Genomic DNA, 22,143 nt, shown 5'->3' on the forward strand with positions numbered 1-22,143 from the left:
AAACATTCGAATTAAACTTACCTGGTTTTGACATACTTTTCAGCAATTTCTCTCCATCTCCCTTTTCCACATTCGTTCAATCCTCTGACGAAATCTTCATGTTCCTGATCTGTCCAAGATCCATCATTGATTCCAATTTGTTGATGTTCAGAATTTACAAATTTGATTTTCGAACTGTCAGACGAAATTGAAAAATTCATAAATTGGAATGAAGATGCAGAACTAGAAGTGGAATTTGGTGATTTCCTTGAAGTGCCACTATTTCTTTTCACCAATTTTGGACTATTCGTTATTGGTGAGCTAGATTCTGAACTTTCGTCATGTTTCCTCTTTTTCTTTCCATTATTTTCAGATGCATTTGAAGAATTTGAAGCTGTCGTTGCCACACTTGGAGTGAAACTCAATGGCGATGTTCTATTTGGACTAATTATTGGTTTAAAAGTTGCTGGTGATGTTGCAGAAAGATTACTTGTCGTAGTTGACCATTTGTTTTGAAATATTGGAATAGGTTGAGTAATTGTATTTGGACTATTAGGTTGGATTTTCAAATTAGATTCGTCCCATTTCCTTGTATTGGAATAATTATCAGAGGCAATGTCAGTTGACTTCCACATCCCATTTATGTATGCATGTTGCTGTTGTAAGAAAGTGGACGAATGATTAAATCGCTGCTCCTCTATGAGAGGACTTGTTGAAATGTTATGGTTGTTGTTACTGGAAGGTAATGTTGTAGAAGAAGTGCATGTGTATGAAGTAACTTGTTGGTTATTCGAATGTTGTTGACTATTCGAAAGTAGATGGTGATGAGTATTATTATTGAGAGAAGTATTATTGTTGTTATTGTATGATTTGAACCCTACAACAGTAGAATTTTGAACAGTATTTTGATTATTAGAAACATCAGTATTGACTTTTAACTGTTCCAATTCCTTGACAGATGGCAGAATCACTTTCTCTGGACTATCATTTAAAAGCGAGGCTATCGAAGGTAATTGCATTCTTTGAATTGAGATCATGAATTATCTTTTCAATGTCAAAAGTCAACAGGCAAAATGTTGTTTGTTATTAATTGTGTAATTCAAGATTATCCACTTACATTGAGAATGATATTATGTTTCTTTTTTTTGAGTTTTTAATCCTATTATTCACCTTTTCACTCCCTTCAATTTAGTCGCATGGTATTGCGACAGGTGGCAGTTGTGGAAAACAAACCCAAAAAGTTGAAGAGAAATATCCTCTGCCTCATGTGTTGGTGATAAGGAAATTTGGAAATTTAAAAATGTTTGACCACAAATGATGCAAAAACACAACACAAAAAATGAAGAATCCAAACGAAACTGGAGGAAACCAAATGAAACAGATGGACAATTTATCTTGATGTGTTTATGGAACATGTGTCCAAATAAATCTGAGGATTATACACCTATTATCATTGTAAACATTCGTAACCCTCAAATTTGCGCTATGACGCAACGATTGATATTGAACGAATTCTTGCGACTCTTCCATGAATGTAAAAGGATAGGTAAATTGAGCAGTGATTAACAGATTGAATTAACACTGTGCTGGAATCCTGTAAAATACTTATTAGATTTGTAATTAGGATAACAATTATTCGAAAGGTGTTGACCTTCATAAATAGGCATTGACTGCGAGAAGGATAGTGTTGAATCTCTGCAGTAACACAGCTAATTACAGATCTACTGTGTTTCTTATGCGTTTGTTGATGGTTTTATTCGAAAGTAAACTAAACAACATTTATTTCGAATAGATAATAACCAATTAATTGTAATAAATGCAATTTTCATGCAAGAGATTCTAATCGCCTAATTGTCTCTTTGAATTCCAAATGTTTCTAATACCCTCTTTAAAATCTCAAATTAGTAATCCAACGTTCATCCATAAAAGTGCTCATCCACCAATATAGTAACTGTATCTAATAAAAATGGCCTGAAAATGAGAATCGTACATTAAATGCACAATATTTGATATTATTCAATGTAAAATCTTCCTACATTTTGAATGTGCATGATTTTAACGTATTAACTCTTTCAGATTTTTTAGTTTCTTCCAGTAATCCGAATCTTTGTAATACAGATGTGAGTAATTCAATCATTCCCATCATACTGATACAGCACGTTTACTTCAAGTTTGACAAGATTTGGGGGAAATGAAATTTTTTTTTTTAAAATTTAAAGTATTTCATCTTTCAATTTTGATTTGGCAAGTAAACTCAACTCCATTTGAAAAGAATCTGTAACGATAATATTTTATTCAACAAAATGCTAATTTCTCGATGGAATTAAGGTAGTTTTGAAATCTGACTTCAAATTATGAATCCTCGCATTGACATACCCCTTGGGGTGGCAGCATTCTCAAAAATATGTAGAAATGAGTAAGAACGAGTGGTTAGGTGTTGTTCTATTGAAATGCTTATTTTGGATTTGACAGCAGAAGAACAACAAAATTTTTTCTAAATAATTTATTTTCTTTCAAAAAACGCGTCAAATTTGAAGTAAACGTGCTGTACTGTTTATTAATTTATACCGAGTGTATTGTTATCACATCATTTAAATATTCGAAAGGTTTACAGTTTTTTGAGTATGAGGTTGTACCAGGACGAAAGCGCACCTTCTAATACCTCATTTGAAATAAGCTTGTGAGGATTTCTGAGATTAGTAACCAAGATGGAAAGAGCAAGCATCAGGGGAAACTAATTATCAGAAAGGTTTCACATTACATTCTTGATTAACGTGAACTTCTTACACACAAAAAGGATAAAACTTTCATTTGGAAAGTGTTTATCTTCCTTTAAGACATGGGTAATTTCCATATTATTTTAAAGTTTACAGTTAATTGAATTTGAGATTTTCATCAATATGCATCGACATGCCAAAGTTAAACAAACAACATTGGTAAATGTTCTTAATGAAATTGAGTTTTGTCAATTCAACACATTGTTGATGGTTCTAATGATTGTAAAATAACAAAATTAAATAGCAGTAGCACCTTGATACCAATATTTTAATTCTAAATGTTGTGTATGTCAAGTTAACGCTGTTTGGAGCTTGGTATTTGACAGGAGTCAATTTACCATCATGAAAATCTAGGTGGATTGGAACAGATTGCTGACAGAAGTTACTGAGCCATATTCGAAAGAAAGGGATTTGATGTTTATTACTGCAGAGGCTACAAATAATGTTGATTCTTACTTTCCAACATTTAACTTTCAAGAGGGATATATTAGATGATAAAAGTCAATAGAACAGTATCCAAATTATGATGAGACTTTCCATCTGGTGGGAGTAATCCATGAAATTGGAGAACTTTGCAAGACTTTAGAAGATTGTACTTCAAGCCAATCTTTAAGACCAAAATGTGGATAAATACGATTCTTGCTTGGCTGTCTGGTTATTGTTGGTTGTTCATTCAACAACTAGCCTTTAAAGATTGAAAATTTCCCACTGGAAAACTATTAAAATAAAATTAAATTCAAACAATTAATTCACCATCCCGAAAATTTGATGACCCTTGACGTCTCATTTTTTTGATAATGTAATTTGCCTTACTCTATTAAACTTTGATGAAATCACATCCAAGAAAAACCGTTAGCTTAGCTCTTAGTTTCAGACTCGTAACATGAGCGAGCCAAATAAGTACCACCTACCAAGAAAAAAAATTTTGTAAATTTTTTTTTAAATTTCTTCAACGCTAAAAAATACATCAAAACTCTACGCGGCTCGTTGTATTGCTGTTTTGTGGTAAAAGAAAGATCATCTCTGTGTTGTTACACTCTTTACATATAAAATACACACGAAAATGGATATGCGTGGATTGTCAGTGTTCATTTCCGACATTAGAAAATGTTAGTATATTGTTTTTTTGTTGGTTTTTTAACTGGCTTTTGGATATGATGTTTTTGTTGTTGTTGTTTAAATATTCTTGTCATTATTAATTATAATCGATCCTGATCGTATTGTTGTATTATAATTACTTCCTTTTCAACAATACCAATACGATATTTAACAATGATTTAACTTGTGGATTATACACTCAACAATAATAATACAATAACAAAATAATAACAACAACAAATACTTGCGCGATGATACAATAATTGCTCGCTGCTCTATCCAACACCTCTATTGTTGGTCGTCATCGATAATAACAACAACAAAATTTTTATTAATATTACACAATAATTAACAGCAACTACAAAGGAAGAAGAACAATCTAAAGTAGAAAAAGAATTAGCCAAGATCAGAGGTAAATTCAAGAATGGTGGAGCTCTTAAAGGATATGATCGTAAGAAGTATATCTGTAAATTGCTCTATATTTACATGCTTGGTTATGAAATTGAATTTGGTCACATTGAAGCCGTCAATTTGTTGGCTTCACCAAATTACTCTGAAAAACATATGGGTTATCTTGCTTGTTCATTGTTGTTGAACGAAAATCACGAAATGGTTACACTTATTACCCAATGTATGAAGAATGATTTGAATAGCAAAAATCCAAATGATCAATGTTTGGCACTTACAGCTATTGCCAACATTGGTGGTAAGGAACAAGCTGAAGCTCTTGCTCACGACGTACAAAAATTGCTCATCTCCAACGAAACCAAATTGACTGTCAGAAAAAAGGCTGCTCTTACTCTCTTGAATTTGCATAGAAAATACCCAGAAAGTTTGCCTCCAGATTCTTGGTCCGAAAAGGTTATTGCTCTTATCAATGGTAGAGATCTTGGTGTTATTACCAGTGTTATGAGTTTAATTTTGGGACTTGCCGAAAAGAATCCAGAAGCTTATCAAGATGCAGTTTCAAAGACTGCTCGTTTATTGATGAAGTTGGTTTTGAACAGAGAATATTCTACATCATATTTGTACTACAAGATTGCTGCCCCATGGTTGCAAGTTAAAGCTTTCCAATTACTCCAATACTACCCAGTTCCAGAAGATAAGGCCATCTATGACTCTATCATCCAAGCTATTGAAAAAGTTATTCAAATTGCTAAGAAATCAAAGGAAACTACATCAAAGAGTGTGAGTCAAATTAATGCTGCTCACAGTGTTCTCTTCGAAGCAATGAATCTTGCTATTCACTACGATTCATCAAAGACAATCTTGGTGACAGCTTGTTCCATGTTAACTAAATATTTGAAGGATAGAGAAACTAACTTGCGTTATCTTGCTCTTGATACTCTCTCACGTATGGCTTACTCTCAATTCGATGAAGTTTTGGCTACTATCAGAAAGGAACAAGATACCATTTTACTTGCTTTGAAGGATCCTGATATCAGTATTAGAAGAAGAGCTCTCGATTTGTTGTACAGTATGTGTAACAGAGATAATGCTGGTGAAATTGTTGGTGAATTGCTCAACTATTTGCCACTTTCCGACTATGCTATCAGAGAAGAATTGGTTTTGAAGATTGCCATTCTTGCTGAAAAGTTCTCTGTTGATCTCACTTGGTATGTCGATGTTGTTCTCAATTTGATTTCCCAAGCTGGTGACTTTGTTGCTGATGATATTTGGCACAGAGTTATCCAAATCGTCACAAACAAGGGTGAAGAATTACAAAAGTACACTGCTCAAACTGTTTTCAGTGCTGTTTCTTCTCCAGCTGCTCATGAAACTTGTGTCAAGATTTCTGGTTACATTTTCGGTGAATTTGGTGACTTGATTGCTGATAATCCTCAAACTGATGCTTTTTCTCAATATGAATTGATCTTGTCCAAGTTCAACTTGTGTTCAACCACTACTAAGTGTCATTTGTTCAACTCTTTGATGAAGTTGTACAATTTGTATCCTGATAACCAAGGACTCCGTGATAATATTAAGGATGTTTTCGAAAAGCACACCAATTCTTTCGATGCTGAATTGCAACAAAGATCTGCTGAATATTTGGCTCTCATCAATACTGGTGATGAAGATCTTATTCAAGCTGTCATGGATAACATGCCAATGTATCCAGAACGTGACTCTCAAGTCATTAAGAGATTGATGGAAAAAGAAGCTGCCAAGAAGCGTGGTGCTACTGGTACAGGAAGAGAAAACAACGAAGACGAAGAAGAAGAAAATCCAGATTTGGATGTTCAAGTACCTGAAACCAAACAAGGTGGAAATGATTTGTTGGATATGCTCGATATGGGTGGTTCTTCAAATAACAATAATGCTGGAGGATATAGTATGGATGACATTTTGGGAGGATTTGGTGGACCAGTTTCTCAACCACAACCAACTAATAATGGAGGAGGTTTGAGCATGGACGATATTTTGGGAGGATTTGGTGGACCAGTTACTCAACCACCTGTTCAACAACCACCACAAAACAATGTTGGTGATTTCTTTGGAGGAGGTGTTAACATTGCTGCTCAAGCTGCCAACATGGGTAAGCAAAAGAAGGAACAAAGAGATACTACCGGATTCAACTTTGATGATGTTGTAGTTGCTAACAGAGATAATGCTCTTGAACAAAACGAACAAGTCCATCAAGACGCTGCTGTTAAGCATCAAGTTTTGCTCAAGTCTAACGAAGGTGTTGCCATTGAAGACGAACATTTGCAAGTCAAGATTAAGACTGAATATCACGGATGTAAGGGTAGACTTATTCTCCTCTATGGTAACAAGACTACTAATCCATTGACTCAATTCAAGGTTCACATTCTCGTTCCAAAGGAATTGGAAGCTCAAATTTCCAAGGTTCCACCAATGATTTCACCAAAGACTCAAGTCCAACAATACGTTGACTTGGTTGCTAAGGGCCCATTCAGCCAATTGACTGATTTGGATTTGTACTTTGAAGCTAATCGTAGATATTACAGATTCAACATCAAGTTGCCAATCGTTCCACACAAGTTTGTTGAACCATTGGTCATCCAAGGTGCTGAAAACTTCTTTAAACAATGGCACGCAATTGGAAAGGAACAAGAAGTCCAAAAGATTTTCCCATGCACTCCTGTATATTCTGATGTAAATGCCTGTGCTAAGGTTTTGTCTGAAGGTTTCCGTTTGGCCATTTTGACTGGTATTGACAATCCAAGTAATATTGTTGCTGCTGGTTCTTTCTTCTATGATCCTGTTGGTAAGGTTAACGTTTTATTACGTCTTGAATACAATGCTCCAAAGCAAGCTTACAGATTAACTGTCAAGGCTCAAGATGCCACTATTGCTCAACAAGTTTTCAATTACATCTTACAAGAACTCACCTCCCAATAATTTAAATAAACCTAATTTATTTACTTCGTGTAAAAATGATTAATCTATTATTTGAGCTAGCTCCAATTAGACATTTGCAGCCTATTTATTGGAGAGATTCTCAACTTTGTTCATAACATTTACTCCAAAGTATTATTTGGAGATAGGTAGGCTTCATAACAGAGCTCAAAATAAATTACTCCAAAGTATTATTTGGAGATAGGTAGGCTTCTTGATTGATTGTCAAGGTAATATTATCATTGTTTCTTGTTGGTGTTTTGGGTTCATTCAATGTTTCAAGATTTGCAGAATTTTTCTTTTGTAAAATGTTTAAACTTGTTCTCAACATGTCAGTGAAGGATGGAACAAGAGCTGGAGTGTGATGTTTCTCATGCAACATGTAAGCAATACATTCACCTTTTCCTTTCACATTTAAATGTCTTTCTTCAAAAGTGAAACCCAAATCATAAACTCTTTCGTAGGTTGATCTGGAAATTTGAATTCTTCCTGGAATTGAATTAGATTCCATTCTTGAAGCTGTATTAATTGTATCTCCCCATAAATCCTATTTAATTAAATATTAAGATGAAGTATTGAAAATGTACATGTTAAAATGTTAAAATGTTGAAATTAAAAACATACATATGCAAATTTCTTCCTCCCAATAACACCTGCAATAACACTTCCAGTATTAATACCAACACGAATATTAATTTGTTCAGATGGATGTTTTCCTGATTTTGAATTAAATCTTTGTAAAACATCAAATGTATCAATGGAAAATCTCAAAATTCTTTCAGGATGATCTGATTGTGCATTCAATCCATGTAATCCACCCACACAAAAATATGAATCTCCAATCGTTTTAATCTTTTCCAAATTATACTTGTCTGTCAAATCATCAAATCCAATTACAATTTCATTCAACATTTGAACCAATTCAGATGCTTGAATTCCAGTACTCAATTTTGTAAATCCCACCATGTCACTAAAAAAACATGAAACATCATTGAATTTCTCTGCAATATAAGTTTCTCCTGATTTCAATTTACTTGCTACTGCACTTGGTAAAATATTCAATAATAATTCTTCAGAATGTTTCTTTTCTTCTGTCAATAATGAATTATGTTTCTTCTCTGTTGTAATATCCTTAATGAAACAAGTTACAACACTTTGAGAATTGTGAAGAGTGGCAAAAATATTGACACGTGATGGGAAGCTTGTTTGATTCTTTCTGATACATTCCAATTCAATAGAATCTCCTTTCGAATCACCTCTTGCTGCATTCACCAACATTTCATCAATGAGGTTTTTAATTTTCGATTGCTCATTCTTTTCAAATAATTGATACAATGATCTTCCAATCGTTTCTGTTTGATTGTATCCAAATATCTTTTGAGCTGCTGGATTGAATATTTCAATATCAACCTTCTCTCCACTGCACATCACTGCTCCATCTACAGATGCATTCAAAATGCTTCGAACTTTTGAGTCACCTTCCCCTAAATTTGACTTCTTTTTGAGGAGGGAAGACAATGTATTTGGAATATGGTGATGTACAATGTAATTCTTGATATTTTCATTAGAATCCATTAACTCAATTGATAAATAGTTAAAAAGAAGACGAAGTTGTTGGACAGAGTTGGCATGTTGATGTAAGGACCAACGAATGGCAAGTGAAATGGAGATAATTGCAATAAATCCAACGAAACTGAATGCGTAGACAAGTTCTTCATCAGTTATGGCAGCATCTTTTGAAAAAACAGTAGAAAAATCAATCAATTGATCTGAAATGGCTCTGGAAAGATGGAAATGTTTAACAAACGTTTCGAACAGCTTCAAGTTATTAATTTTTCCGTTTTCATCCATTAGCTCCATTATTTCATTGGAAATTGTGACGAAATTTGTAATCATATCATCAATTCCCATAACGCACGAATGATTACCATCTTCTTTAAACATGTCAGTCAATGTACAATTTTCCTGACCTGCCACGAGTAAATTTACATCATCAAATTTTCCAAGTATGGTATTTTCTGGATTCTCTCCAATGGATGTTCCATAAATACATAAATTCCAATGGTTTTTCAAGTCACTTGATTTTTCAGTAACATAATGCTTTGGATTGGATGTAAAATTGTATAAATTAGAAACTCTGAAGAAAGCATCATTGTTGGAGCGAAATCCAGATATAATATACTTCTCAGTGATAAAATTACTCAAATATTGAATATCTTCAAAAGTTTGGAATGATTCTTTCATAATAACATAGGATCCGTAACATTGATTCACATTTTGTAAAGTTTCCAATAAGAATAGCCCACAACAAACTGAAACAATTAGAGAGAGAATAAGAGCCAATACAACTACAACACTCCTTGGATATTTCCAAACACTCTTGACTGGATGAGTTGATGTATCATCATTGACTACCTTACTCAATTCATGGAATAATCTTCCTGCATCATTTTTTGAAACATTCTTCTCAATGAGAAGAACTATCTTTGTTATAACAGATAGATCTAACTTAGAGTAGAATACATAAAGAGATGTATAGAGGAAGTAGACTGTCACAATGATGGAAAAGTAAATGATAAAAGTATTAGTAATTAGTTGAGTTTCATCCTTTGAACTGGAAACAAAATTCACACAAAAATCAGAATAGGCAGTAACCATTCTCTCGGAATTAAAGTACTGCACATGATTAGAATAAAACTCTAGAACAACTAACTTACCAATAACATAAAGGGATAACTTGACAGAAAACTCTCTAGGTCTGCTAGTCCAAATTTAGAAATAGTTTCAGAGTGTGTATAGAATAAATTTGTAATATCTGCAATAGTGGTATTAGTAGTGGTCGAAATGTTATAAACCTTATCGATTTCTGTTGCTGGCCATGAAGTTGGTAAATTGAAAGTGTAATAAATTTCATGATATTCAGAGTACATTTCCTGTGTGAATTTTCCGTCATGAACCAATTCTCGCACTGATTTCAAAATGTCCCTGTAAGTATTAATGTGTTCTAACATTTCTTCATGATAATGTTCCAAAGAAGTATATCCATACTTGGACATGACATTCATCCATTCAACCATTGAGTGATTGTACAAATATGTGATTGGTTGAAAAGCTCTCATACTAGACATGATCTGAACAGAGGCGCCAACTGGAGCACAAGCTGTTTCCACTATTTTAACAGTGCCTGAAATATAGGATGAGAATGAAACACTCAAAGCCAAACTAACACTCAAAAACAAGATGGAAAATAAGACAAATAGAGAGAAGAGGAAAACTTGGAGAGTGTGTCTGTGTGGAAGGCTCAGTGAAGTTCTGAATACGTTTTCCTTTCTAAATTCTGGATTATTCTCAATTCCATTGAATTCTGGATTGGTTTCTGCCTCTTTCTGATCGCCATAGAATGAACTGCTCTCACTTCTAATGTCGTGTTCCTGGAGATGGATACCAATATTTGGGCCTTCTTGTGTTGGAACTATTCTGTTTTTAAACTTGGACTTTTGATTCCTCTTCTTTCTTAATTGAGCATTTCTTTTGGTTTCTTCCTCTTCCAAACTTGATGCTTCAGCATACAGCTCTTGAGCAGCATCCTTATTAAACTTGAATTCTTCAATGTATTTGGCAAAATTTCGTAATAAATTCTTGTCATTCTTATAAATTGCCAACATGTTCAAAAACTTGGTTTCACATTCATTGGAAATAATTCCCATTCTTACAATGATTGATTCAATCTTATCCCTCAAGACACATTCCTGGAGCATTTCCTTCCAGAACATTCTGTGAAGGGCTTTCAATTCATTTTGTCTCCTTTCGAGAATGAACATTACTTCACTCATTTCTTCAGTATTTTTGGCATTTGGATTAATTTGATGAACTATAATGTCAACTTCCTTCTGTTTCAAATAGATGAGGAATCTATACCATGTATTTGGTCTCTTTTTTATGGCTCTCCTTAAAATTCCTTTGGAAAATGTTGTGGCATTGACATCATTTACGAGACAATTTGATGCTATAGAACTTGATAAGAGAAGAATATCATTATCGAGTTGTGAGTTGAGTGATGATATACCTCTAACAAGAGAAAGAGACATTTTCAGATTGCTCAACATATTTGGATTGCTGGAAAGAGTTGGATCTTCTTCATCTGTTGGAATCTTTTCCTTAATGGAGAATTTCAAAAAAAGTTTCAGATAATTCAACTTTTTGGATTCTAGAAAGTATTGGTAAATATTAATGGAATCCTTCTCGATTGCCTTTTCCAGTAAATCAGGGAAACCATTATTAGATTCATTTCTAATACCTTCAATTACAATAAATCGAACACTTCTAATCAAAATTCTTGTAATCGCCTCCATTACCATCATTCCAACAAAAAAAGAGATGATAATCATTGCCAAAGTCATTCCAGCTAGACCAATTCCCAGCACATTATCAACTGACTTGTAAATTGCCGAAAGATTTGGATTATTTACAACGCCACTAATTAGAGAACCAAAACTTGAGAAGATCCTTGCAGATAACACTCCAACCATAATGGAATTCTCAAATCTCTTAAAATATGGAACGTTTTTCGAAAAACCAATCATTAAACCAATCGAAACTATCAAATGCACAATCGATCTGATAAATGCATACTGAGGAGGAATCACATAATGTGAAAGAATTTGGAATTGAGTACAAATCATTGTTCCAATAAGGAAAATTGGATGATCAGAAGTGAATGGAGAAAAGTGTTGGGGATGACAATTCGTCACAATTAATAGAGAAAAACATGATAATATCATTTGAATGATTATTCCAATAATCATGATGGCCATGAAGGCAATATTAATAGTTGAATAACATTCAATGTTCTGGTTTGAATATTGTAAAAAACGGTTGAGAACTGAGACAGAACCAAGATTACAATCAAGTGGTGTTGTCAATAGGTAAACAGCTGGAAGAGAAACGAGTAGAAAAAGTTTCGAACCAAGGGCCAAACCTTTCTTTGTCCATTTCAAATATTGAGAAGTTGTTTTGTAAGCATACACACTCCAAACCAAGTAAACAATAAATAACAGCTCTACAGCTATAACCACAAACGCTAGAGCCAACGAACCTATATAAGGTAACCTTTCGAATGATAAAGTCAAAGGATAGTTCAATACAGAAAAAACCCATGTTCCCCACTCTCCGTATTTCATTTCCATTCCAAGATTTGGCAAGAATATACCAATCCAAAATACATAAGTATGAAATAGTAAACTAATCAAATAGGAATATAGACCTTCTCTTAATTGTGCCTCTTGCATGAAGAATATAAAATCCATAAGTTGATTTCTGAGCTTGATTCCAATCGAAATCTCAGAGCCAGTAATATCTGTTGTTGAATATTTGGAATGTTGGGACGAGAAGGATACATTTGATGAGCTAGAGGTATGTTGTCCATGAACTGAGGGAATATTCAGATAACTTGTTGGAGTCGTCTGGTTTCTAGCAACGGTTGACCCACGACGTGAAGTACTAGCAATAGAGATTGAATCCTCTTCTATGGCAATATTGTTGTTGTTAGTATTATTCAATTGATTTATACTAGCATTGGGATGCAACATGTTTTTTTGTAGTTGTTTTGTTGTAGACTTTCGTTTGGAATGAATCTAAGAATTATTTTCTAATCCATTGTTTGAAACTTTCTGATTTAAACTTGATAGAGAATTTGGATATAAATAGAAATATTAAGCAGTGTACCGTTAGAATTTAAAATACAATAATGAGCTAGATGTGTTTTCAGGTAATGCACATATACAGATTATGTAATTCTTGAAGAAGTATTAAATAACTTCATTTAACTTCATTTAGCTAGAATGCTAGCACCATACAATTATACATCAGATTGATTCATTATGAAAACATGTCTGTGTCCATTTAAATACAGTTCCCTGTTTGCATTCCGTGCTTGTAATATAATAATAATTACTATCATCATTAGTGATAATTATCACTACATATTCGAAAAATCAGCTGCCAAGTATCATCTGTAGTTTTTTTTACGTTATTTTTGGTGGGAAATTTTTAGGGAAAGTTTTCTGTGGAGGAGTGTGATAAAATTTTCAAAGCAATAGATAAACCAAATTTATATCTTCTAACAACGTTTCTTAAAAAACCAATAGATATGCAAAGGAAAAGGGACTTGTGGAAGCAATTTGATAACATGATTCAGAAAATGTCAATTCAACAAAAGAAAAAAACATCAATTCATATTTGTGGAATTTCATCATTAGGGAAATGTGCCAATACAATTTCCAATCGGCAATGGATTATTTCTACTTGGTGAAGAGAAAATCTAGCTTTATTGGAGAAGTACACTTTGAATAATTTATTAAATTCGTGCAGTACTTTTGGAACGTGGGAGGCTGAGTTTATATTTCGAAACATTGAGGCACGTGACAAGTTTCATTATTCCTGCTACATCAAAGCTGGATGCACCACAAAAGAATCTGCTTTAAAGCTGGAAGAATTAATTATTAATAGTGGATTTTTCAATGATATAATTGTCCAAACAAGCCTCATTTCTATGTTCTCCAAGTGTGGGTTATTAGAAAGGTCTATTGAACTGTTCAACAGCATGGAGAAGAAACCAACAGCAAGATGGAATGCAATGCTTTCCGCATACGCACATCACTCTCTTTACAATGAAGTACTACTGTTATTCAGCGAGATGGAGGAATCTTCAATTGAGACGGACAAGCAAACTTTTAGCTATGCTATTCTAGCCCTATCGAGTCTTGGAAAATCTCACTATCATGCACTAATCAAGGGATGTATTAACAGTTCGAATTTCTCAAGCTTTGAATGTTTTAGAGCTGATGAAAAGAAAGCGAATTCCACTAAGCTCTCGAATATTTATATCACTCATGAATGAATGCATCAAAAGTGGTATTTTGTATGATGCAAAAGTTTTACATCAAGAAATTGTTGAAAATCTACCTTCTTTTTTGTCTGATCCCTTTCTGGTAGTGTCATTAATTAATATGCTTGGTTGTTTCAATCAGTCCCAGGCAGTATTGGATGTTTTTGGTGGGTACAATGGACAAGATGTGGCCGTGTTAAATGTTACATTGTCAGCTCTTTACAAGGATGGTTTAATTCATAATGCTCTCAATCTATTCTATGAAAATACGAAAAATTACAAGTTTGATGAAAAAACATTTACAATTATTTTAACAATGTGCAAAGACATGCAAAACGACGATAGTGTAAAGGGTCAACAATATTTTGAAATGATGAAACAATATGAAGTTGAACCAAATATCTTCCATTATACATGTCTTATCAAGTGTTTTCTCTCAGAAAAGCAATTTGAAAGGGCTCTGGATATTCTCTTTGATATTCATTTGAAAGGAATTCTAATTGATGATGCTTGCTTTAACTCTTCCGGGGGGTCTCTTTAAATCATGATCATTATGAAAATTACAATGGAATTGCATCAAATAATCATCACGATGAAGGAAACTTTTCATTCTTCTTTTATTGATTTCTGTGCCCAGTACAGTATGAGAGAATTGGCTGGTAGAGTTCACATATAATGAAAGATTTTGGACATAAACCAAATATACAACTCTTCAATATGCTAAATATGTACTTGAATGTTGGAAATTTTGAAAAAGCTCTAGAACTGTATAAAGAATTAAGAAATCAAGCCAATATTATCACTTGCAACATTCTCATATCTGGATTAACTTTGAATGGGCAGGGTAAAGAAGCTATTAGGATATTCAAAGAAATGAATATAGCCCCTAATGGCACCACATTTGCTGCAGTGTTGAATGCATGTAGTCATTGTGGATTAATTAAGGAAGGATTTCAAATCTATGAAAGTATGCAAACAAATCATGGTATTGAACCAGATGGTCGGACTTTTAATGTTTGACAACCAACCTACATTAAAAGTTATTGTAACCTTACAAAAAAACTATTATTGGAGAGATGGTGAACTTTGCTATTGTGGTAATTTCCCGCACTTTCTATTTTCATTTTTCAACAACAAAAAAAACAAATCAAACAATTATTTAAATAATAATCTAAAACAATTGATAAGAAAGAAAATGTGTACTAATAATAATAATAATAATACTCTCACTGGTAAATTAATCATGAGAAAGAACAAGGAAGAAAGTATTGAAAAGGTTTTCCAATTAATTAATTTCGGAGGCTTGAATGAATCTGTTAGAGAATTTGTTCAAGATTTGTCATCTGCTACTTCTTCTGATGAAGTGTTATTATCCACTTTCAAGATCAAGGCTATTGTTCCATCTTCTGAGAAGAGAAAAACAATTTATATAATTAATAATGAAAATGATTTTTCTGAAATGATGAAATTAATTCAAGAAATTCCACAAGATAAACCAATTCTTTTCAGAGTAATGAAGAAGAAATTGAATCATGAAAAGAAGGAAAGAAAGGAAAAGAAAGAAAGAAAGGTCAAACTTCAATTGACTGAAGAACAATCTCAAAGTCTTTCCGAAAAGAAGCAACAAGTTGAATTATTGAAAGATGAAATTAAGATGAAGAAGGAACAAATCAAGACTATCAAATTTGAAATGAAATCTTTGAGAAAGTCATTCCATCATGTCAATGTTAGCATTGACTCAAATGTTCCATCTACTATTAAGTCATCTCCAAACAAGGAAGAAAGACTTAAACTCAAACTTGAAAAGAAGGAAGAAAAGAAAGCTTTCAAATTGGAAAAGAAGTTACTCAAAGCTCAATACAAGCTTGAAAAGATTGCATTGAAGAAGCAAAGAAAGCAACAAGGAAATACTTCTACTCAACCAGAAACTGTTTCAACTACCACAACTTCTAGTGAACCAACTGTTCCAATTAACGTACCTATTGTTGAACCAGTAATTGTTACTGTACCACCAGTTCAACAAGTAACAACTGAACCAGTTTCCAACAATGATGAGATTGTCACTCCAACTGTTGATGCAAGGCTCTTGTTGAAACTCCAAAAAAAGGAACAAAAGCATGCTTTGAAAATGGAAAAGAAACTTGAAAAACAAATAATCAAAGCTCAAAGAAAATTGGAGAAACAAGGTCAAAAGCAAGAGAGAAAGGAAAGAAAATTGTTAGAAAAGCAACAAGTTACCACTCCTTCTCAAAATTAATATTAGTTTAGAATAATTTTAACAACTATCATCAGAGAACTATTCATCAATCGTAATTTCTCCCTCCACATTTGTTGTGTCTGAGAGAATGAATTGTGAAATAGATTTTACTGAGATAGTTTAATTGCACCAGTCAATCATGATATAGCTGGATTTAAGGATCATGAAACAAATCTAAACAATATCTTGTAAATAACAAAATAAATCAATGTTACACAATTGTATGGCAAGTTTTCTATTTATTGTGGGACTATTGTAAATATGACAATGTACCAAAGGTTAGTTTAAAAAAAAGAAAACAAAGGTAAAGAAAAAGGAGTGAATACATTTATATTTCACACTTTAAGAAATTGAATGGCTACGGCCATATCACGATGAATGCACCTCATCCCGTCCGATTTGAGAAGTTAAGCATCGTCGAGCCACATCAGTACTGAGGTTGGAGACAACTTGGGAACCTGTGGTGCTGTAGTCTTTTTTCTTAAGAACAGAACTAAATGTAAGTTATCATATTCCTTCCGTTAAGTCTTGTCTTTTCACTCCTTAATTGCATATTTATTTTGTAATGCGATCACACCGGCCAGAAATTTCATCATGAAAATTTTTTAGCCTTCAGAAAAAATTACTTGTCACCAAAACAAAAGAAAAATCAAGCAAACTTGTTCACTCCAAGAAGAAGATCAAAGGTTAGCGATTTTGCAAGTGTAAATAAAGAGAACCAATAATAACAATAACATGAGAAAAAGAGAAGCATTGATGGACGAGTTTTCCGATCCATCACCAAAGAAATTATTGGATGATGATGACGAGGAAACTTCTGATTTTATTGAACATAAGAAATCGACCAAGAAGAAGAGTAGTAGCAAGACAAAGAATCAACATAATAGAACATTCTCATCATCGAGTACGGGGAGTACAGGGAGTGGTGGTGGGGAAATGTAACTTTTGGATATGGAAAAAAGCAACAACACACAAGAACACAATCATCAACATCGAGTACAGGTTCTCCTGTTGGAGGAGGTTATCAATCATCGGGTATATATGATGGTGATTCCTCTCCTGTTGTTACATCAGATAATTATGATAATAATCGATTGAATTACTCTGCATCGAATAGTAATATTGATAAATACAAGGGAATAAGTTCAAGAGATATGGGAAAGGTTAATAGTATGCCATCAATTTCGGAATCATATGAAAATTCATCATCATCATCATACTCTAATGATCCACGTATTGGTACCATGAAGAATAATTATTATGAACAGGCAAGAAAGAGACAAAACGAAGAGAGTGGTCCATACATTTTGCAAGTTATTGCCGATATGTTAAAGTATATTTATTCATCAATTACAGAAACTGCCAATATTGGAGGATCTAGATTGACAAGTGCTGTCTCGGGAATGAATTTCAGACAGAATCAATCCAATGCAAACCCAAGAGCAGGAGGTGATTTCCCATCTCCAGAGATTTATTTAGAACCTGAAAAGAAGCAAATTTTGGAACAATTCAAAAAGTATTGCTCTAAAAAGTTCGATATTGAGAATGACAAGCATCAAAAACTGTTATTCTCACTCTACAAGTGTTGTACTCAGAAGAAGACTATTTTAACTGAGGGAGAACATTGGAAATTCTTGGGATTCCAAAACACAAAACCAGAAACTGGTAAGTAATCACTATTGTTCTTGTGTCATATTAATAATTATCTATTCAATCATGTTTCATAACTTTGCTTGTTCAATTTCATCAATAATTGGATCGGAATAATTATTAATAACAGACTTTAGAGGAGCAGGTATTCTTGGGTTGAGAAATTTACTCTACTTCTCCAAACATTACAAGAAGAGATTCAAGAATTACTTTGGAAAATGTACAAATGAGATTTCTGTCACTGATGATGGTACTTTCACAAGTTATCCATTTGTTATTGCTGGGTTGAATGTGACAATGTTGCTCTTGTCCTTCCTAGGTATTGGATTCCAAGCATCTAAGGTACATAATGTGACGGCCAAGAAGAATTTCATTGAACTTTTAACATCCGGAAGAGGAAAACCAGTTCTTGAAGAGGATGAAGACGAAGAGGAGGATGAAGATTCTACACCTGTAGTTACGGAAGGAACACTGCTTTCCTTTGATGACATTCCAGAACAAAAACCTAAAAAGAAGGGAATTAATATTTTGGATGATGAAATTTCACCTGTTGTGTGGGATAATAATTCTCTGTCGTGGGATGAACCAAATTCTGCCACTTCCTCGAAAAATGTTGCTGCTGGTAGTAATACTAAAAAGTCAACAGCTGGCACCAAGCTTGTTCCAGCTTCACCTGTAAAGATATCCCAAAAGACTGAAAAGAAGAAAAAGCCAAAGGCCAAGACTGAAACTCACCAATTTAATCTCGATCTTTTCAATGAAATGTATGTGGTCGGATTTACTTGCCTTCACAGAGAATGGCACAGAACTAAGGCAACCTATTTTGATTTTGGACGTGTTCTTGATAATGCTCGTAAACATTTGGAAGATTTATTAGAATTGAGATTTAACAGTTTTGGAGATGTTAAGGAATTCAATCAATCATTGAAAAACTAAACATTATTTTATTCTCTTCGTGATTTAACTCTTAACCACAAGCATGGACATGATTACTGACATGCTTTACAGCCTCATCATTTTGAAAGGAAATACGTTATTCGAACAAAACTTTATACACTCCTATTTACAGAATTTTCCAACCAATTCGAATTGGTGGAATCACAAATACTCAACACCAAATATTCAAACTTGCTGAGCCATTTCATATTCAGGTGTTGTTTCCTTATTTTCTGAACAACATTTCGGTAGTGCAATGAACGAGCATTCTGTTTCTGTTCTTCCCTATCAACGTGCGTGTGTGAAGAATTCCTTCTCGTTGTCGTTTTTGTGGCCTTTCCTTTCGTCCAGTGCATGGCCAATAATCGTTTGATGAGGATTTGTTCGAGTCTTGATGAGTGCTGTTGCTGTTTGATTGGCAAGTATGTTGCATCTGTTGATAATCTCCTTTCCAACTCTAAATCTTCGTCTGGATGTGATGAAAAGTTTTGTTGATGAGGACCTAGTTGAGTTGTGTGAATACTAATAGGAATTTCCATTACACTACTATCTTCCTCTTGTTGTTTAACAATGGGACTAGTTGTTTCTATGGCCATAAATTCGAGATTTTCTTTTTAGTAATTTAATTTTGCAAGTCTCAGCTTGTTGAGGTATTTAAGGGAATTTCCAAATATGAACATCCCACTTGATGCCTCAATAATTAACAAGCAATGAAATGGCCATTATCAAGGATGCCCTGATGGACCATCTACTCCCTAATGGATCCGTTGCAAAACATGATGGCATTTTAGTTATCCGTTGAACATCAGATGCATTCAATGATTGGCATTTGATTTCATTCTCTCAATTGACTAGAAAATTGATAGAATTAGATAATTGAAAACATTAAGTAATCTGATATGCATCAAAGTTTGTGTTTTTGTTTTATTGAATGAGCATGTGATGGAAATGTCGAATCAAAGAAATCTTCAATAAAAGTGACATGTAAGGCGTCATTCTTTTCTTCATGGTTTGGATGGTTAGGAAAATGATATTTGGATAATCTATGTTGGAGAAGAGCTGTCTTGAATTCTCTCTCTATTTCTTTGAGGGTTGATTTTGACATTTGATTGAGGAAAGTGTCAAGTGATGATGTGTTGGCATCAAATCTAGTTTTGATGTAATATTGTACAGTGTAGTGTCGCCACAGGGTTGGGTTACTTCTTTCAATTTCGTCTATTAGTAAAGAGTGATGTTTCACGATGAGATTCGAACTGATTTCGTCGGCACTATTCGAATCTGAAATGCCACCATTCTGTTCTATCGAATAGTGTCCATAATGTTTCATCAGATTGGAAATCTGTTCATTCGATTCCTCATGATGGCAGTTAACATGCTTATTTCCCATTGTTGTTTAGTTTTTTTCTATTGGGAATTTAAAAATTTTAAACATTCAACATCTAACAAAGGAGAACGAAAGTTGATTCATTGTTAGAAATGGATTCAAACAGTATTGCTTTGGTGTATCTGGATTGAAAGAGCTACATCTCTTTGATGACTATTTTTGGAAAGAATCAATAAAAGGCAATTTTTGATAGTAGGCGAAACTTTTAAACCCTATTCGAAATGAAGTGTCACATTGAAATTCATGACAACCCCCATCTCTGCTCCAAAAACATTTTGAAATATGTTGAGAATAATAAAATTGGAAGAAAATCGACAAAAATTTCAAATAGAAATTCGAAATTGATTTCTTTTCATTCTCTAAATGGTGTGTAAAAGATTTCAAAATGCTGATGAGATTGATTGAAATGGTTGTTGAGCATTAAAAATGCTATTCATTGTTCATGAATTTGCAATCTTGTTCAATTGGCAAGTTTACAATAATTTTGATAAGAATTTAAATAGAATTTACATACACAGAAATATTATTTATTGAATGATTCTAATCTAGTACGAGAATTGAAACTTTCCCTTACGAGTTTGCTAATTTTCTGCTCCAAATCCAAATATTGAAATTTTCACATGCACTACTGTATGAAAATCCAAAAAAATTTACAACACATGCACGCATGTGAATGATCCTATCACTGCTTTCCAATCCCTTGAAAGGTTTTACATCCACACGTCTACACTTTTCCTATCAAATTTCATCAATTCTACTCATTTTCATCATTTTCAATAAAATTCCTCTCTTGTTTGCGCATGTAAAATTCAAAAAATTCAAAAAATTGGAAAACAGCAAAAGAAAACAAAAGAAAATTAAACATTATCAACTTGGAAGGAAATTTTTACATTGTTCGGATCGTAACGTAATTGTCCTTGCATGGTTCTCTTCTCTCTTCGATGGAGAATATAGAAAACCAAAGCACATGGACAACAAAAGATGAAGAGCAATACCCAGACCCAAAATGGAAACTTTTCAATGTGTCCAAGGAATTTTCCCCTCTGTGCATTGGTGGTGGATGAAGCCATGATGATGATGTGATTCGGTCTAGCAATTGAGTGGAAAGTGGTTTGATTTTTTTTTTACTGAATTTTTGTTATGATTGACGAGTGAAGTGATGTGAAATGTCATTATAGGCATAATGAATGATTCGGATAACCGAACTGTTTATTGGATGACACAATGTTAGATTGTTACCATGTTTGATTCATTAAATATATAATTGCAAAGAAGAAAGTACTATATTCGTCAACTCTTTTTTGTCCATAGCAAAGATGCATCGATATTAAGCCAAATGCAGAATGAAGAAAGTTTATTCAATGGAATATCACAGCAAGGCAAACAACAAGAAAGTGAGTTACGCAGTCGAGACTCTAAGGTTTTGTTTCATTGACATTCCAAGACTTCCTCAACTTGGCGGAGACATGCTGGTGAATCCAACAAGAAATGCCAAACTTGGAATATTCCGCGTATTGGTGAACTTATTCTCCTTAATAACTCGACTAGTATCATTTAAGGATGTGCATATATCCAATTTTATCCATCCTTAGCCCGCCTTTTTTTGCCGCCATTTAGCATTACCAAATCAAAAAAAAACTAAGGGATTCATCCTCCGTAGAGAACAATTTGCTGAATCAAAGGACCAAACAAACAATTAAACTTTCTCAATAAAGTATACTTTAAAAAACAAACAAAAGTTATTAAGAGCATTAATATATTAGCTTCATCACACTAATATATTACTACGCCTCTCATTATATATATATTAATTGTA

The 22,143-nt window shown here is 33.5% G+C and overlaps 7 protein-coding genes across 7 annotated transcripts; 3 read left to right on the forward strand and 4 right to left on the reverse strand.

Moving 5' to 3' along the window:
* Window positions 1–17: 17 nt before the first annotated feature.
* On the reverse strand, window positions 18–998 carry NAEGRDRAFT_73944 (uncharacterized protein; the record flags this gene model as incomplete). The annotated part of the gene is made up of 1 exon (XM_002670987.1): window positions 18–998. One exon carries the CDS (start codon window positions 996–998, stop codon window positions 18–20), a length of 981 nt encoding a protein of 326 aa, XP_002671033.1.
* A 2,724-nt stretch (window positions 999–3,722) lies between these two features.
* On the forward strand, window positions 3,723–7,253 carry NAEGRDRAFT_55904 (uncharacterized protein). The gene is made up of 4 exons (XM_002670947.1): window positions 3,723–3,865; window positions 4,210–6,039; window positions 6,355–6,443; window positions 6,528–7,253. Exons 1-4 carry the CDS (start codon window positions 3,820–3,822, stop codon window positions 7,215–7,217), a joined length of 2,655 nt encoding a protein of 884 aa, XP_002670993.1. The 5' UTR covers window positions 3,723–3,819; the 3' UTR covers window positions 7,218–7,253.
* Window positions 7,254–7,392: 139 nt separating this feature from the next.
* NAEGRDRAFT_73946 (uncharacterized protein) lies at window positions 7,393–12,802 on the reverse strand (the record flags this gene model as incomplete). Its single annotated transcript, XM_002670988.1, has 3 exons — window positions 7,393–7,761; window positions 7,839–9,890; window positions 9,932–12,802. 3 exons carry the CDS (start codon window positions 12,800–12,802, stop codon window positions 7,393–7,395), a joined length of 5,292 nt encoding a protein of 1,763 aa, XP_002671034.1.
* Window positions 12,803–15,295: 2,493 nt separating this feature from the next.
* NAEGRDRAFT_73947 (uncharacterized protein) lies at window positions 15,296–16,357 on the forward strand (the record flags this gene model as incomplete). The annotated part of the gene is made up of 1 exon (XM_002670948.1): window positions 15,296–16,357. One exon carries the CDS (start codon window positions 15,296–15,298, stop codon window positions 16,355–16,357), a length of 1,062 nt encoding a protein of 353 aa, XP_002670994.1.
* A 735-nt stretch (window positions 16,358–17,092) lies between these two features.
* On the forward strand, window positions 17,093–18,959 carry NAEGRDRAFT_81663 (uncharacterized protein; the record flags this gene model as incomplete). The annotated part of the gene is made up of 3 exons (XM_002670949.1): window positions 17,093–17,295; window positions 17,334–18,022; window positions 18,138–18,959. 3 exons carry the CDS (start codon window positions 17,093–17,095, stop codon window positions 18,941–18,943), a joined length of 1,698 nt encoding a protein of 565 aa, XP_002670995.1. The 3' UTR covers window positions 18,944–18,959.
* A 97-nt stretch (window positions 18,960–19,056) lies between these two features.
* Window positions 19,057–19,539, reverse strand: NAEGRDRAFT_73949 (uncharacterized protein; the record flags this gene model as incomplete). The annotated part of the gene is made up of 1 exon (XM_002670989.1): window positions 19,057–19,539. One exon carries the CDS (start codon window positions 19,537–19,539, stop codon window positions 19,057–19,059), a length of 483 nt encoding a protein of 160 aa, XP_002671035.1.
* Window positions 19,540–19,844: 305 nt separating this feature from the next.
* On the reverse strand, window positions 19,845–20,330 carry NAEGRDRAFT_81664 (uncharacterized protein; the record flags this gene model as incomplete). Its single annotated transcript, XM_002670990.1, has 1 exon — window positions 19,845–20,330. The coding sequence occupies one exon, from the start codon at window positions 20,328–20,330 to the stop codon at window positions 19,848–19,850; it is 483 nt and encodes a 160-aa protein (XP_002671036.1). The 3' UTR covers window positions 19,845–19,847.
* Between the last annotated feature and the right edge of the window lie 1,813 nt (window positions 20,331–22,143).

This window comes from Naegleria gruberi, assembly GCF_000004985.1.
Source record: "Naegleria gruberi genomic scaffold NAEGRscaffold_65, whole genome shotgun sequence".
In the NCBI taxonomy this organism is placed as follows: Eukaryota; Heterolobosea; class Eutetramitea; order Acrasida; family Naegleriidae; genus Naegleria; species Naegleria gruberi.